The 13,404-nt window shown below is 51.3% G+C and overlaps 7 protein-coding genes across 7 annotated transcripts; 3 read left to right on the forward strand and 4 right to left on the reverse strand.

Moving 5' to 3' along the window:
* Positions 1-1,805: 1,805 nt before the first annotated feature.
* Positions 1,806-2,162, reverse strand: N7511_007660 (uncharacterized protein; the record flags this gene model as incomplete). Its single annotated transcript, XM_057130037.1, is given in 3 exon segments — positions 1,806-1,904; positions 1,956-2,073; positions 2,089-2,162. 3 exon segments carry the CDS (start codon positions 2,160-2,162, stop codon positions 1,806-1,808), a joined length of 291 nt encoding a protein of 96 aa, XP_056981820.1.
* Positions 2,163-2,698: 536 nt separating this feature from the next.
* Positions 2,699-4,524, forward strand: N7511_007661 (sugar porter family MFS transporter; the record flags this gene model as incomplete). The annotated part of the gene is made up of 3 exons (XM_057130038.1): positions 2,699-2,912; positions 2,974-3,089; positions 3,163-4,524. The coding sequence occupies 3 exons, from the start codon at positions 2,699-2,701 to the stop codon at positions 4,522-4,524; spliced, it is 1,692 nt and encodes a 563-aa protein (XP_056981821.1).
* Positions 4,525-4,744: 220 nt separating this feature from the next.
* Positions 4,745-5,775, reverse strand: N7511_007662 (NAD(P)-dependent oxidoreductase; the record flags this gene model as incomplete). Its single annotated transcript, XM_057130039.1, has 2 exons — positions 4,745-5,659; positions 5,728-5,775. The coding sequence occupies 2 exons, from the start codon at positions 5,773-5,775 to the stop codon at positions 4,745-4,747; spliced, it is 963 nt and encodes a 320-aa protein (XP_056981822.1).
* A 329-nt stretch (positions 5,776-6,104) lies between these two features.
* N7511_007663 (putative DSBA family oxidoreductase) lies at positions 6,105-7,039 on the reverse strand (the record flags this gene model as incomplete). Its single annotated transcript, XM_057130040.1, has 6 exons — positions 6,105-6,189; positions 6,234-6,550; positions 6,598-6,725; positions 6,782-6,822; positions 6,872-6,950; positions 7,006-7,039. The coding sequence occupies 6 exons, from the start codon at positions 7,037-7,039 to the stop codon at positions 6,105-6,107; spliced, it is 684 nt and encodes a 227-aa protein (XP_056981823.1).
* Positions 7,040-8,165: 1,126 nt separating this feature from the next.
* N7511_007664 (SDR family NAD(P)-dependent oxidoreductase) lies at positions 8,166-8,975 on the forward strand (the record flags this gene model as incomplete). The annotated part of the gene is made up of 1 exon (XM_057130041.1): positions 8,166-8,975. The coding sequence occupies one exon, from the start codon at positions 8,166-8,168 to the stop codon at positions 8,973-8,975; it is 810 nt and encodes a 269-aa protein (XP_056981824.1).
* Positions 8,976-9,396: 421 nt separating this feature from the next.
* On the reverse strand, positions 9,397-11,230 carry N7511_007665 (MFS transporter; the record flags this gene model as incomplete). Its single annotated transcript, XM_057130042.1, has 2 exons — positions 9,397-10,024; positions 10,059-11,230. The coding sequence occupies 2 exons, from the start codon at positions 11,228-11,230 to the stop codon at positions 9,397-9,399; spliced, it is 1,800 nt and encodes a 599-aa protein (XP_056981825.1).
* A 1,044-nt stretch (positions 11,231-12,274) lies between these two features.
* On the forward strand, positions 12,275-13,389 carry N7511_007666 (MBL fold metallo-hydrolase; the record flags this gene model as incomplete). The annotated part of the gene is made up of 3 exons (XM_057130043.1): positions 12,275-12,549; positions 12,616-12,756; positions 12,810-13,389. The coding sequence occupies 3 exons, from the start codon at positions 12,275-12,277 to the stop codon at positions 13,387-13,389; spliced, it is 996 nt and encodes a 331-aa protein (XP_056981826.1).
* Positions 13,390-13,404: the final 15 nt, after the last annotated feature.

The raw sequence follows: 13,404 nt of genomic DNA on the forward strand, positions 1-13,404 counted from the left end.
AACCTTCGATCCCAAAGCTCAGGTGAAAGCCGTCGTAGGCGTAGGTGGCCAGGGCGTCTCAGCAGGGTGGACCCTAAAAGAACATGTGCTCACCGGTGTCTGGAACAGGTTCACAACGGCCTGCCCTCGAATGGGTTCCGCAGCCCGCACGCTCATCCCATCCCCTATCAGTGCATCATGAGATCCCCAGATTCCATCCCACAACCTGTATCTGACCATCCGTGGCCCTGATTACCCTGATCACTGATGATAAGTGATGGACGCTCGCTGGCCATGCACACAGCATCCATCATACGATACAATCTGCATCACCTGTTACCGTTAAAAGCAAGAAACACATGTAGCACAGTGGTTATCAAGAGGAGTGTGATTGCACAAGACATGTGATGCGAAACCTTGGAAGAGGCGAAGCAACCCGGCACTCTCATCCGGGGTGAAGGTTGGACGAAAGTTGAATGAAGGATGAAAGAGGAAGGGAAACAACTAGAAAACACGGTCCAACAAAACCCCATGGCGGATGTCACCTGTCCCCGGTCCTCCCTGTTCCCTGTGCCTCCAGGATCAGGGTCAGCAATGACCACTTTCTCCAGTCTCATCCCCAACCCCATCCCCTGATTCTACGCAACGGCACAGCTGTGACCGACTCCCGATGCAGTATGACGGCATCTGCCAGCGAGTATGGGGCATGGAGGACATGGAGATGAAGTATGGAGTCAAGCGCGATTTTTCGGCTAATGGGGTGTGATCATCTACTGGATGGAGTTGTGTTTCATACACATGCTGTACGGAGTACGGTACAGTAGTATAGCTGTATAGCTGTACAGAATCATGTCAAGGTAGACATTCCCGATTTCCTCTTTGGGAAGTCGGATGTACATCCCCACGTCATTGGATGTTTGCAATACTCCATGCAGTAATTGGATTTATTTTGGTTGATTTGATTGATTTGTTTTGAATTTATGTTAATTTTTGATTTAACTTGAATTGATTGAATTGAACTGTGGTTCAATTAGTGTTAATTTCCTTTCCTTTCTGCCACTTTGCCCATGGCCTTGCCATTGTAAGCAAGACCCGAACCTTGGAACAGTGTTTTTTTTTTTTTAAGATGACAGCATTGGCTGACTGGAGGTTTTTTTCTTTCACCAGCACAGACAGATGGAGTGAAGTTATCTAGGGACTTTTGCACAGCTGCTGCAGACTTAGGTCCCGACCTGTCCCGAGAGGAGTCATGATATTGTACACTGTACATTAGCGATTGGACTCTAGAGTGAAGCTGAGATACGTGACCCACTCAATCTGTTGGACTAGACTTTCGAACAATGGTCTGATACCTTCAGAGTTTTCCTAGGTGGTTCACCGCAGATCAAGGGATGTGGGTCTCTGTTTCCGTCTCTAGGGATGCCGAGAACAACAAACATGCCGGTCAATCAATAATAGAAGGAATGCCTATAAGAAGAATGTAAATCAGAGGAAGCACAAGAGAGTGACAACCTGCTGATTTCCACGGATTCCCAACTCCTGCCGTAGATTGAGGAGGCCGAATCCAAACACGGGATTGACCGAAGCCGAGTCGGGATCCCACTCGGCTCGGGACAGAAAAAGCAGCAAAGTCGGGCATTCGGTGTGCCGATTTGGGCGTAGTGGAGTCGCCGAAATCTCTGCGCGGATATCGACCGAAGCCTCGTGGGTCGGTTGTTTTCTTTCTCTTTCTTATCTTGAAGCTGGTCGTTGCTTCTCCAATTGATATAAATGGGAGTTCGCCCTTTGTGTGCTGTTTGCCTACTCTGTGCTCTGGTTGACTGCAATCAGAGTCCCCCGAGGCCCCCTTGCAGCACGCCAAGCTTTTCAGCCATGATCAGCGCCAAGTCGGCCACAGCGAATCGTCGACCCACCTTGTAAAAATTCTAGACATGGGAAGATTTTAGTCAATTTAGTCGGGTTATTTTGGTTCTCACCTTCTCCGTTGGGAACCCACCGGTTTCAGGCGCTCGATGTTCTGTTTCGTAAATCGCCCATGCAAACTCTGCGTGATCGCGTACGGTAACCGGTTTATTTACTAGTGACGCCCACTCCCTGTATAGTTCATACCATCGGCACCAGAACCGAGTCTCCCAGTTCCCACCTGGCCAGTATGAGTGATTATTGTCCAATGTCATGATCATTGTTACGTGGAATATCCTTTTACCCGTCTCCCCACGGATTGTTGGCCCAGGCACGGCATTTTCATTCGCACACCTGGCCCGAGGACCCAGGGACTAAACTGAATCACGCAGGCTTCTAGAAGGTGGCAAGAAGGTCGGGTGATCAGATGCCCCTTTGATTCCCACGTGAAGTCTACGGAGATGGCGTAGATGTACATACCAAAGTCATCCCTAGATATGAGGATTGATATAGAGGAGTTGCAAGCAAAGGGTCTTTCTAGAAGGGATACAGGCATGTAGACGTTTTCACCTTCACGTGGACCAAATCTCTCTCCACTTTCTCTCCACTGCTCCAAACACGGAGAGTACGGAGTGCAGAGACGCTAAAACTGCCCGTGGAGTGGGAAATTTACTTCCCCATTTCGGAAGTGGGACAAATCCGGGAGTCCCCTACCCCGAGGGGTATAATTAGTCGGTTTTCCCTCCTCTTCTTCTCTTCGTTTTCTTTCACTTCTATCCATAGCAAGTGAAAAAAAAGCAAACAGCCGTCTTTCACTATGGGTCTCTCTTCCTTCATGGATCGGGTCAAGCCCGCCAAGTCGGAGTCTCAATTCTCTTCACAGGCTGCTACTCCCTCACGTGCCGACTCTACCTCAGCTGAGAAGGACAACATCACCCTCGATGACAGCCCAGTCAAGTACCTGACATGGCGTTCCTTCATCCTGGGCTTGTGTGTCTCCATGGGAGGTTTCATCTTCGGATATGCCACTGGTATGTCACACAAGACTGGTCGTTCAACAATGCAACGTTCATAACGCTAACCAAACCGCAGGTCAAATCTCGGGTTTCACCACCATGCCGGATTTCAAGCGTCGCTTCGCTGAGTACGACGCCGCCACCGGGGAATATGTCTTCAGCAACGTGCGCAACGGTCTCATTGTCGGATTGGTAAGAGAATCCTGTATCCTGAAAGACCCTACTGGGGGCCCTTGATAGTACTGTATACTAACACATGCTACAGCTCTCTATCGGTACTATGATTGGTGCCCTGGTTGCCGCCCCCATTGCGGACCGCATTGGCCGCAAGCTCTCCATCTCTTTCTGGGCTCTCCTCCACATTGTTGGTATCATCATTCAAATCGCCACCACGGACAAGTGGTACCAAATCGCCCTCGGCCGTTGGGTCGCTGGTCTGGGTGTCGGTGCGCTCTCCAGTGTCGTCCCCATGTACCAGAGTGAGTCTGCTCCTCGCCAGGTCCGTGGTGCCATGGTCAGTGCTTTCCAGCTGTTCGTCGCCTTCGGTATCTTCATCTCCTACATCGTCAACTTCGGTACCTCCAGACTCGACACCGATGCCTCCTGGCGCATCACCATGGGCATTGGCTTTGCCTGGCCCCTGATCCTCGGTATCGGTACTCTCTTCCTTCCCGAGTCCCCCCGTTTCGCCTACCGTCACGGCCGCATTGAGGAGGCCCGCGATGTCATGTGCAAGCTCTATGGTGTTCCCCACAACCACCGCGTTGTCGCCCAGGAAATGAGCGACATGAAGCGCAAGACCGAGGAGGAGCTTGCCAACGGTGATGCCCCCTGGCAAGAGGTCTTCACCGGTCCTCGCATGCTTTACCGTATCCTTCTCGGTGTCGCCCTGCAATCCCTGCAGCAGCTGACTGGTGCCAACTTCATCTTCTACTACGGAACCTCCATCTTCAACGGTATCGGTCTGAGCAACTCCTACGTCACCTCCATCATTCTTGGTGCCGTCAACTTCGGTATGACCCTCCCCGGTCTGTACATTGTCGAGCACTACGGTCGTCGCAAGTGTCTGATGTACGGTGGCGCCTGGATGTTCATCTGCTTCTTGATCTGGGCCTCTGTTGGTCACGAGATCATCCACCCCAACCCTACCAACCACTCCGCCGGTATCGTCATGATCGTCTTCACCTGTCTGTTCATCGTCGGTTTCGCCACCACCTGGGGTCCCATCGTCTGGGCCATCTGTGGTGAAATGTACCCCTTCCGTTACCGCGCCGTCTGCATGGGAGTTGCCACCGCCGCCAACTGGACCTGGAACTTCCTCATCTCCTTCTTCACCCCCTTCATCAACAACACCATCGACTTCCGCTACGGCTACGTCTTCGCTGCCTGCTGCTTCCTCGCTGTCCTCGTCGTCTTCTTCTTCGTCAACGAGACCCAGGGCCGTACCCTCGAGGAGGTTGACACCATGTACGTCCTCCACGTCAAGCCCTGGAAGTCCTCCAGCTGGGTTCCCCCCGATGGAATCGTCAACGATCTCCACGGCACCGCCGATGCTCAGAAGGAGGGTGAGGCCGGCGCTAGTCAGCACCAGCACCACGATCAGAATGCCGAGATTCGGGAGGAGTAGATGCGATGCTATGATATGATTGCAAGATGACACCCCGGGGGTGTTCAGTATTTGCTGTGTTTTGATAAAAATTATTCTTGATGTGCATACTTTTATGTCTTTATTATTGACCCTTAGTTGTGTCTCCACTATATCCCTAGGAGACCTTGATTCTTAATGGCATGAAGCAATTGGCTTTACAGTTGTAATTCTATATACTTTGATCCACTCTTAAACCCACCTACTCTTTCTTCTCCTTCAAACACTCAAACTCCAACCCAGCCCTCTGCCTCACAATGCCATAAACAGCAGCAATATCCCCAGCCTCCCCCCTCTCCCCCTTAACACCCTCCAACAAAGCATCCGTAACCTCAACATTCCTCATCCGCAAACCCCCCTGCTCCGCAATAGAATAAGCATGTCTCAAATCCTTCCTAGCAAGATCCACCGCGAAAAGCGGTTCCTCACGTGTATAATAGTCACCCCCAACCATACGCTCCGCATACTTGGCAAACGCCCCCGGGGCAAAAATATCCAACCACTCCTTCAACGGGCCAACACCCAGCCCAGACGCCTCCGCAGCAACCAGCGACTCGGCCAGCACGCCCACCGTATTCAAGATAAACGTATTCCCAATAACCTTCATGGTAGACGCCTTGCCCACATCGATATCCGCGCCCGTGCCGGCAGCCAAATCAATGGTCTGCTTCGCGACGACGCCGTCCAGGAACGGGCGCAGCGTCGCGATGGAGGCTTGCTTGCCGGCCGGGACGACGATCAGGGCGCCGGCGTCGGCCATGTTGGGCGCGCCGAAGACGGGGCAGGCGACGAAGTTGGCGGCGCGGGCGAGGTAGGCGGCTTCGGTGCTGCGTGATGTGTCCGGGTGCACGGTCGAGCAGTCGATGAAGGTCTTGTTGGTTAGGGTTAGGGTTTTGTCGGCGAGGATGGTCTCCACGATGGAGGTTAGGGCTGGGTCGTCGCCGACGCAGGTGAAGATTAGGTCGGCGGCGGCGACGGCGTCGTGGAGGGTTGAGGCGACGGTTGCTTTGTCGGCGCCGAGCTTGTTGGCGTGGGCTGTGGCGCGGGAGGTGGTGCGGTTGTAGAGGATTATGGGGCCGGTTTGGGGGCCTTTTTGGGCTATGTTTTGGCTCATGCCCTGTGGTTGGTTAGGGTTGGGATTGGGTGTTTTCGAGTATAGCTCCGGGGTGGGGTGGTTTGACTTACTCGGCCGATGTTACCGAGGCCAATCCATGCAACGCGAGGTCCAGACATGATGAGTGGTGAGTGATGGTTATGAGTAGATGCTAGATGGTAGAATAGATGGTCAAGTAGATGTTGAGTCGATGTTCGATGCGCAGGTTAAATGTTGGAGACAAGTCAAGTGTGGGGCAGACGTGGGGTAAAGCTGCAGTGGTTCAGCTCTTATCCGGTGGGAAGATGTCAAAGAGAACAATGGCGGGTTTATATACTTCTACGCTGCATTCTACCTTACACTACCAAGTCCATAAGTCCACAAGTCCACAAAAGTCTGGTCAATTGAATATTTCTAAGCTCTGAGTCACATAAGCCCGAAGGCCGAGAAGTGGGCCACGTCCAGATGCTTAAAGCTTCGACTTCTCCTTCTCAGGAGCCAGTATAGCAACATCCTGGAACGGCAATCCAAGATACATCCACATAAACGCAAATCTAACCCAGTCAGCATTGTCGCAAAGAAGCACAGAGGCACATACCGATCGCTCCCAAAGAAAGGCTCCTCCTGGCCCTGGTCATTCCGAACCCAAAACCAGGGCGCGCCATAAGCACCTTTATCAAGCGCCGTCTGCGTGTTAGCCGTCAACGCCTCCTTGAACTCCGCCTTAGATGCCGACGCGAGAATCTCTTGAATCTCGGCATCGGCGTATCCGTTGCTGCGGAAGACTTCGGCTAGATTGTCGGGCTTGCTGATGTCCACGCCCTTGTAAAACATCCATTCCCAAAGAGAGAGGAAGGTGGTTTCATATTTTTCGCGCGGATGGTGGAGTTTGATGTAGACCATGCAGCGTTGAGGCTGGCGAGTTAGATTTGGAAAGGCATAGGATATGAATACCAGCTTACCAAGATCGAGAGGATGGGGAAAAACGAAGGGGGGCTGATCGGCTCCACGCCAAAGTATTTACAGGCGCGCTGGGAGTCGAATTTGGAGTATGCAGCCTTGGCGGGGAGTGTCCAGGGGGGTTTGTTTCCTTTTGTTTTCAGTTTTGGTTATTTAGATAGGGTGCAGTGAAAGGTGCAGACATACCAGATCCGACATTGATCCCGCCAAGGAACACCGGATGGAATCTGTTCGGGAATCAGCGCAAGTGAGAGGACGATTTATTCAGGGACAGACTCGATCTCGATTCCATGCGACTCTAACGCTTTGCGATTCTTTCTGAGATAGAGCGTCGCATAGTACGAATACGGCGATACTGTCCAATGATTAGCGACTCGGAGGCTTGGGGCAATGACAGGGGTATTGCATACCGCAATCAACGTAGGCGTCAATCTTGCCCGGCATGGCGTTCGAATTAGTGGATTGATTATAATTGTATAATTGAGGGTCTGCCAGTGAGGTGAGGCGATGGTATATAGCTGGGGTAGGCCGAGGTGGAGGTGGGCCGAGGCTGTGATGAGTGATCATTGGGACCCGACCACACTGTCGGCGATCGGACGATACTGGATGTCAGTTCAAGCTTCTTTTTAACAACTATCAGATAGGTGCTAGAATAGAATCTACTCTATATCTGCATATTGCAATGGGATAAAATATTGTCTTACTATGATGCCTTGAGTTTTCATCTCTCATATAACTTGACACTTAAGTTAACACATGATTCCTACCTCAGTAAAACGTCTACTTGTATAAACCACCAAATGATCTCTAATAAAAGAGCCAATGCCCAAGCAGCCCCAATCGTGACCGAGTCCCAAATCCCCCTATTTTCACACCTGCCTTACGACACTAAACTGCCAAATAGGGCATTGGAAGACACCGCATTCTTCTCCCTGAGTTTAGTAGCAGTCTCACATCCATATACGGAGAATTTACATTATCTCCATGTAGTAATGATATGTTCCGACACTGGGTCACTCAAGGCACAAAGATACCTCGGTACCAACCTCAGTTGCATCAAAACAGTCCAGTCCCCTGATCCCATAATAAAGCCGATCACCCCGATTATTGACAACGGCCATGAATGGAATCGCCAAGTCACGATGAAGACCTTTCAGAGAAATAGGGAAAAGCGCGCATCTCCATAAGATGTAAGTCCGTGTCGAAGACCGGAGCTGATGTCTAGAGATTGCGAAAGATCGTAGTATTTCTGAACCGCGTCGGGTTCAGTCGAAGCGGTCATGATGCCTGCATGTATTACTCGCGGTTGAATCAGAGTAACCCCAAGACTGAACAGTACATTAAATTGAAATTGATCTTAAACATCTGCTAGTCGTCAATTCGAAGCCCTTCACTCAGGCGCGGACTAACGGCGCGCGGCTTCGCTCCGAGCGACGGATGCGATCCGCCATTCCCAAGCAGGGACAGGGACAAAATTGACTTTAAAGTCATGATATAAAAAGTTCCAAGCCCATAAAAGTGCTCATTACGATCAATTACACCTCGTGGTATCAAACTTCCCATTTCGACCATGCTGCGACTCGACGGAAAAGTAGCCCTAATCACCGGCCTCGGCCAAACAAGTGAAGAAGGCTGGGGCATCGGGGCCGCCATCGCAATGAAGCTCTCACAGCAAGGGGCACTCATCTTCGGCGGGAACCGCACAGCAGCCGCAGCCGCAAGAACCAAGACACGAATCGAAGCCGAAGGCGGCATCTGCCACGTCCAGCAAACAGACGTTACAGATTCCGCGTCCACGAAAGCATTAGTAGAAGCCTGTATTGAACGATACGGCCGCATCGACATCCTAGTGAACAACGTGGGTAAATCAGAGCCCGGCTGTCCAGCAACCATGTCAGAGAAGATCTGGGACCAACAAATGGACCTGAATCTGAAAAGCGTCTACCTGACAACCCACTTTGTCCTGCCCATCATGGAGAAGCAAGCGAGTGGCGGCACGGTAATCAATGTCTCGAGTATTGCGGGCTTGCGATACATTGGAAAACCCCAGGTGGCTTACTCGGCTGCCAAGGCTGCTATTATGCAGTTTACTAAAGCTACTGCGGTGATTTATGCTGATCGGCGCGTCAGGTTGAATACCGTTGTTCCGGGTTTGATCTATACGCCTTATACCCGTGACCTTGCTAGACGGTTTGCTCCTGGTGGTGATGAAGATGGGTATATGAAAATGCGGCATGATCAGGTGCCGATGAAGAGGATGGGGGATGCTTGGGATGTCGCTAATGCGGTTTTGTTTCTTGCTGCGGATGAGTCACGGTATATTACTGGCCAGGAGCTGGTGGTTGATGGTGGGATCACATCCTCGACGGGACGAGTGTAGTATTGTGTGTGGAACATTGAATTGGTTCGGTTCCATGCTCTATTCTATGTATTAAAGAATTAGGTATATACAATAAATGACAGTTAAGCGCTGGTTGCGATGTGTGCCGTCCAGAGCAAGTATGGCTTGACACGCGTCTCCGTGTTTGGCGTCAACTTCAAAGCAGCATAAATCTGTCGAAATGACTCGGGGGTATCATCCGATGTTCACTGAGGAGGACCTGAGCCCCTTCTCTGCCCGTTCCGCCGCGGCATGTGGTGAAGCCACGATGAGAAACCGAGCTTGGAGTTGTGAGTCGGCAATAAAGATGAGCTCTCAAATTTATTTTGCCGATGGTAATCAGCCACAGAATTCAGAATATGAGTTTAATGGCAAGAGTAGTAATCGAAGGCGAATGTGAGATACACCATCCCACAGCCCTTCAATCCTTGCGATGTCCACTAATAGCCGACTGCTTGGTATTAACCAAATCCAAATCATAAGGATTCTCTTCATACTGAGTAGCAGTAGCAACACGATGCATAGAACGGCCAGACTGCCGCGAAGCACGGGAAGCATGGCGAGCGATCGTACCGCGCGAAGGAACAGTGGACAAAGTATCATCGTCGCTCGAATCAACCTCATCGGGCAGAATAGCATTTGGATCCGTCTTCTCGGATTCCTCCTCCTCCTTCTCAATCCGCGCCCCGGCCTGAGCCTGATTCTTCTGGGCGAGACGCTCCATGAATGCATCTGCTTCAGCGGCGTAGGTACAGCGTTTCCGGATTTGAGCGCCGTATTTGTAGAAGATGAATGGGAAGGGCACGCATGCCAGCGAGAGGAATGCCGGGATCGAGGACGCCCAGTGAATTCCCAGGTTCTGATACATGTATGTGGTGAAAAGAGGGAAGGCCATGCCGAACAAAGAGCGGAGGGCTGAGTTTGCTGCTAGCACGGACGCCGCGAAGATGGTGTAGGAATCGATGAGGTAGTTGAATACACTGAGGAAGACGAGGACCATTCCAAAGCCGAAAGGTGCGCCTGCTGCTACCGAGGCCATCCAGTGGATACTGGGTGAATTGGTCCAGGCGAACCAGAATAGACCGATTGGGGAGGGCTATGCCGCCGACCATACTTGGTGGGAGGCGAAGTTCGGGAGCGAGTCTGTCGGTTGTTTGGGCGCATTTCTTTGCGTAGCGGAAATTCTCGGGGAAGGTGTAGGCTACTGCTATTACCATTCCCACGAGGATTCCTAGGAAGGCTAGACCGCCGATGCCTTCGGACCAGCCGCGGGTTTGCTGGAAGACGATTGGATAGGCGGCGAAGAGCATGTACAGGGTGCCGTAGATGATGGACATGTAGATTGAGAAGAGGAGCACGATTGGCTCGCGGAAGAGGAGGATCCAGGGGCGGGAGAGGGCGGTTTTTAAGGTCTGGCTCATTGGAACAGGGCCACGGGCTATGTCGAGATGGCTGCGGTAGACGTCGCCGGTCAGAGCTGAGAGTTTCTCTGCTCGTCGGCGAAGAAGGACTGGGGCGTATGTCTCCGGGAGAAGGAAGATAATGCATAACCAGAGAGCGCCGGAGAAGGCGGCGAGGAAGCCTTCAACCCAGCGCCAGCCTGCGCCGGTGGCGAGGAAACCGCCGATGACAGGGCCTAAGGTAGGACCTAGGAATGGTGCTGCGGCGAAGAGAGAAATGGCGATTCCACGCTGCGAAGCTGGGAACATGTCCGCAATAGTGCCACCTGCATTACCGAATGGCGAAGAGCCAAACGATCCCGCTAGGAAACGAAGAATGATGAGGGTTTGGATGTTCTGGGCTCCCGCTGCACCGGCATTGAATGCAGTCAAGAACATGAATGAGATAGTGAAGATATGGCGACGGCCGAAGATCTCACTCAGAGGAGCCCAGATCAATGGACCAATCGCGAATCCCAAGACGAACAAGGAAACACCTAAGATGACGACTTCTTCGGGCGATCCAAAGTCCTCCATGATCTGGCTCATGCCGCCTGAGAACGCGGATGATACTAGTGAGACGGCCAGAGTGACAAACGACACTAACAGCGTGATGGCCCATTTCTTCGTTGCCGCAAAGTTCATTGGGTTTCGTGGATCATTTGGGATCCAGATCACTGCATAGGGATCATCCTCGGTGCCGGAGCCTGTATATGGATATTGCACGATTTCCTCCGTAACGACTCTTTGATCAAAGACCATGCGCCAAAAGGTGATCTGAGAGGGCAGTGTTGTCTCGCCTCCCTTGGGGGCCATTTTGATAGATCCCCTGAGGGGCTCGTTGAATTGGCGTTGGCAAGTGAATGTCTCCACGGGAATGTCCAAAGCGAGATCAAGCGATCGAAATTCACCACGGATCAGCCGTGACTATTAAAGAAATATAAAAATCTTTGAAACATAAGAAAAAAGATGTCCCACTTTGATAACAGCCGAAATGCCTCGGCTCCTTTGAGCCAATCAGCGTTGACTATTGCTTCGGCACGGTGCCGGTCTCAGAATTTTCAGTGGAGATTTCAAGCCCTGACTCGCGTTCCAAATATCGGCCCGGCTTGGACGGCTTCCCGAAAGCTTGGCTTGCTATAGGGTTCGATATAGGGCAGAATAGTTGAAATGGTTAAACTGGTTGAGATGGTTAAGATATTTCCAAGCCGAGACAAGATGCTAGATAGCATCATCACTAGATCTACTACTACTGTAGGTCCCGGCAATGACAGTGGATTTGGGCGGGTCTCTCATGCACTGTCCCGATATAACCGATGCTGGGGATTTGTACTTGGTTTATGTCTCGCACAATCCCCAGGTTCCGGGTAAACCTTTCTTCAGCCACCGACCATCGGTTCCTGATTCCGAAGTATATGGTTGGGGTTACCTATTGTACATCTTTGCAAGGTGCATAAAAGAAATTCCGGGTAATGTCTTAGTGAAACATCTACGATGGAAGACCTGTTCAACCGAGAGCTCACTGAAGTGACCAAGGATTGTAAGAAATTATTTCGAGGTCCCTTCAAGCCAAACCACGTGAAGCTAACCAGGCCAAACATCAATATAAAGCGCATCGCAAAGCTATGTAGATCGCGTTATATTTACTCGCCGGAGATAAGATACCCCGCATCTCGTCCCATCCCACATCGACCGAGAGCCTTTCGACTGTACCCAACCAATATCTGTGCTTTATTCAATCCAGTACATAGACATCATGTACCCACCGGGGCATCAAGTAGATCCAACCATGACGCCCCCTTCCCCGTGCCTAGCGGCACGCAAACAGTCCAAGTCCGAATTATCGACACGACCGTTCGAATGTCCAAACTCCCCGTGGAATTCCTCATGGAACCACCCATGGAGGGAATGCCCCATATGCCCCCGATGCCGGCATGGTCATTCCTGATTGAACATCCCTCGGGCCAGAAACTGCTTTTCGATCTTGGTGTGCCGAAGGACTGGCGAGCCTTTTCTCCGGTTGTCGTTGGACGTCTTGAGGCGGCAGGGTGGGAGATTGATGTAGAAGAAGAGGTCATTGACACCCTAGAGAAGAATGGTGTTGCAGCGAGTGATATCTCGGGTATTGTTTGGAGGTAAGGAACTCCACTCTCGACTCAATTCCGAAGGAGGACCTGGTGTTGATTGCTTTTTTGAGATAGTCACTGGCATTGGGATCACCTGGGCGATCCCTCTCGATTTCCATCCTCAACGGAGGTCATCGTCGGACCTGGTTTCAAAAGTACTTTCATGCCGGGATATCCAGCAGACCCAGATTCTCCAATTCGAGAGTCGGATTTTGCGTATGTCTACACCTTTTTCTCCGACGTGCTTCTCAGTCTAACAAGATAATCAGCGGAAGAAATCTAAGAGAGATTGATTTCACGAATTCCGCCCAGACAGGTCATTTCCGTGCTTTTGACTTCTTCGGCGACGGCTCATTCTATCTGCTAGACACGCCTGGCCACGCTATAGGCCATCTTGGCGGCCTGGCACGCACAACCACAAACCCAGACACGTTCATCTTCATGGGCGGTGATCTATGTCACCACAGTGGGGAAATGAGACCATCCAAATATCTTCATCTCCCTTCTGATCTCCCCGCTGCAAATCCTTCTTGTATGCTGCCATGTCCGGGAGTGGACTCTTACAAGGAATTGTTGACTAGTCGAGGTTGTGCTGTTGATGAGCCGTTTTTTAAACCTGCGGCTATGATTGGCGTTGAGATTGAAGAGACTGTGAGGACTATAGTGAAATCGCAGGATGCCGATGCTAATTCGAATATTTGGTTTGTGTTTGCTCATGATTCGAGTTTGATCGGCGTCGTTGATTTCTTTCCTTTAAGGGCTGATGGATGGAAAGAGAAGGGGTGGAGGGAGAAGACTCTTTGGTCCTTTTTGAGGGATTTTGATCCTGCTATTGGTTTGAACAGGTAGTTTTGTACCTTTGAA

This window comes from Penicillium nucicola (assembly GCF_028828085.1).
Source record: "Penicillium nucicola strain IBT 29836 chromosome Unknown utg000008l, whole genome shotgun sequence".
NCBI lineage: Eukaryota > Fungi > Ascomycota > Eurotiomycetes > Eurotiales > Aspergillaceae > Penicillium > Penicillium nucicola.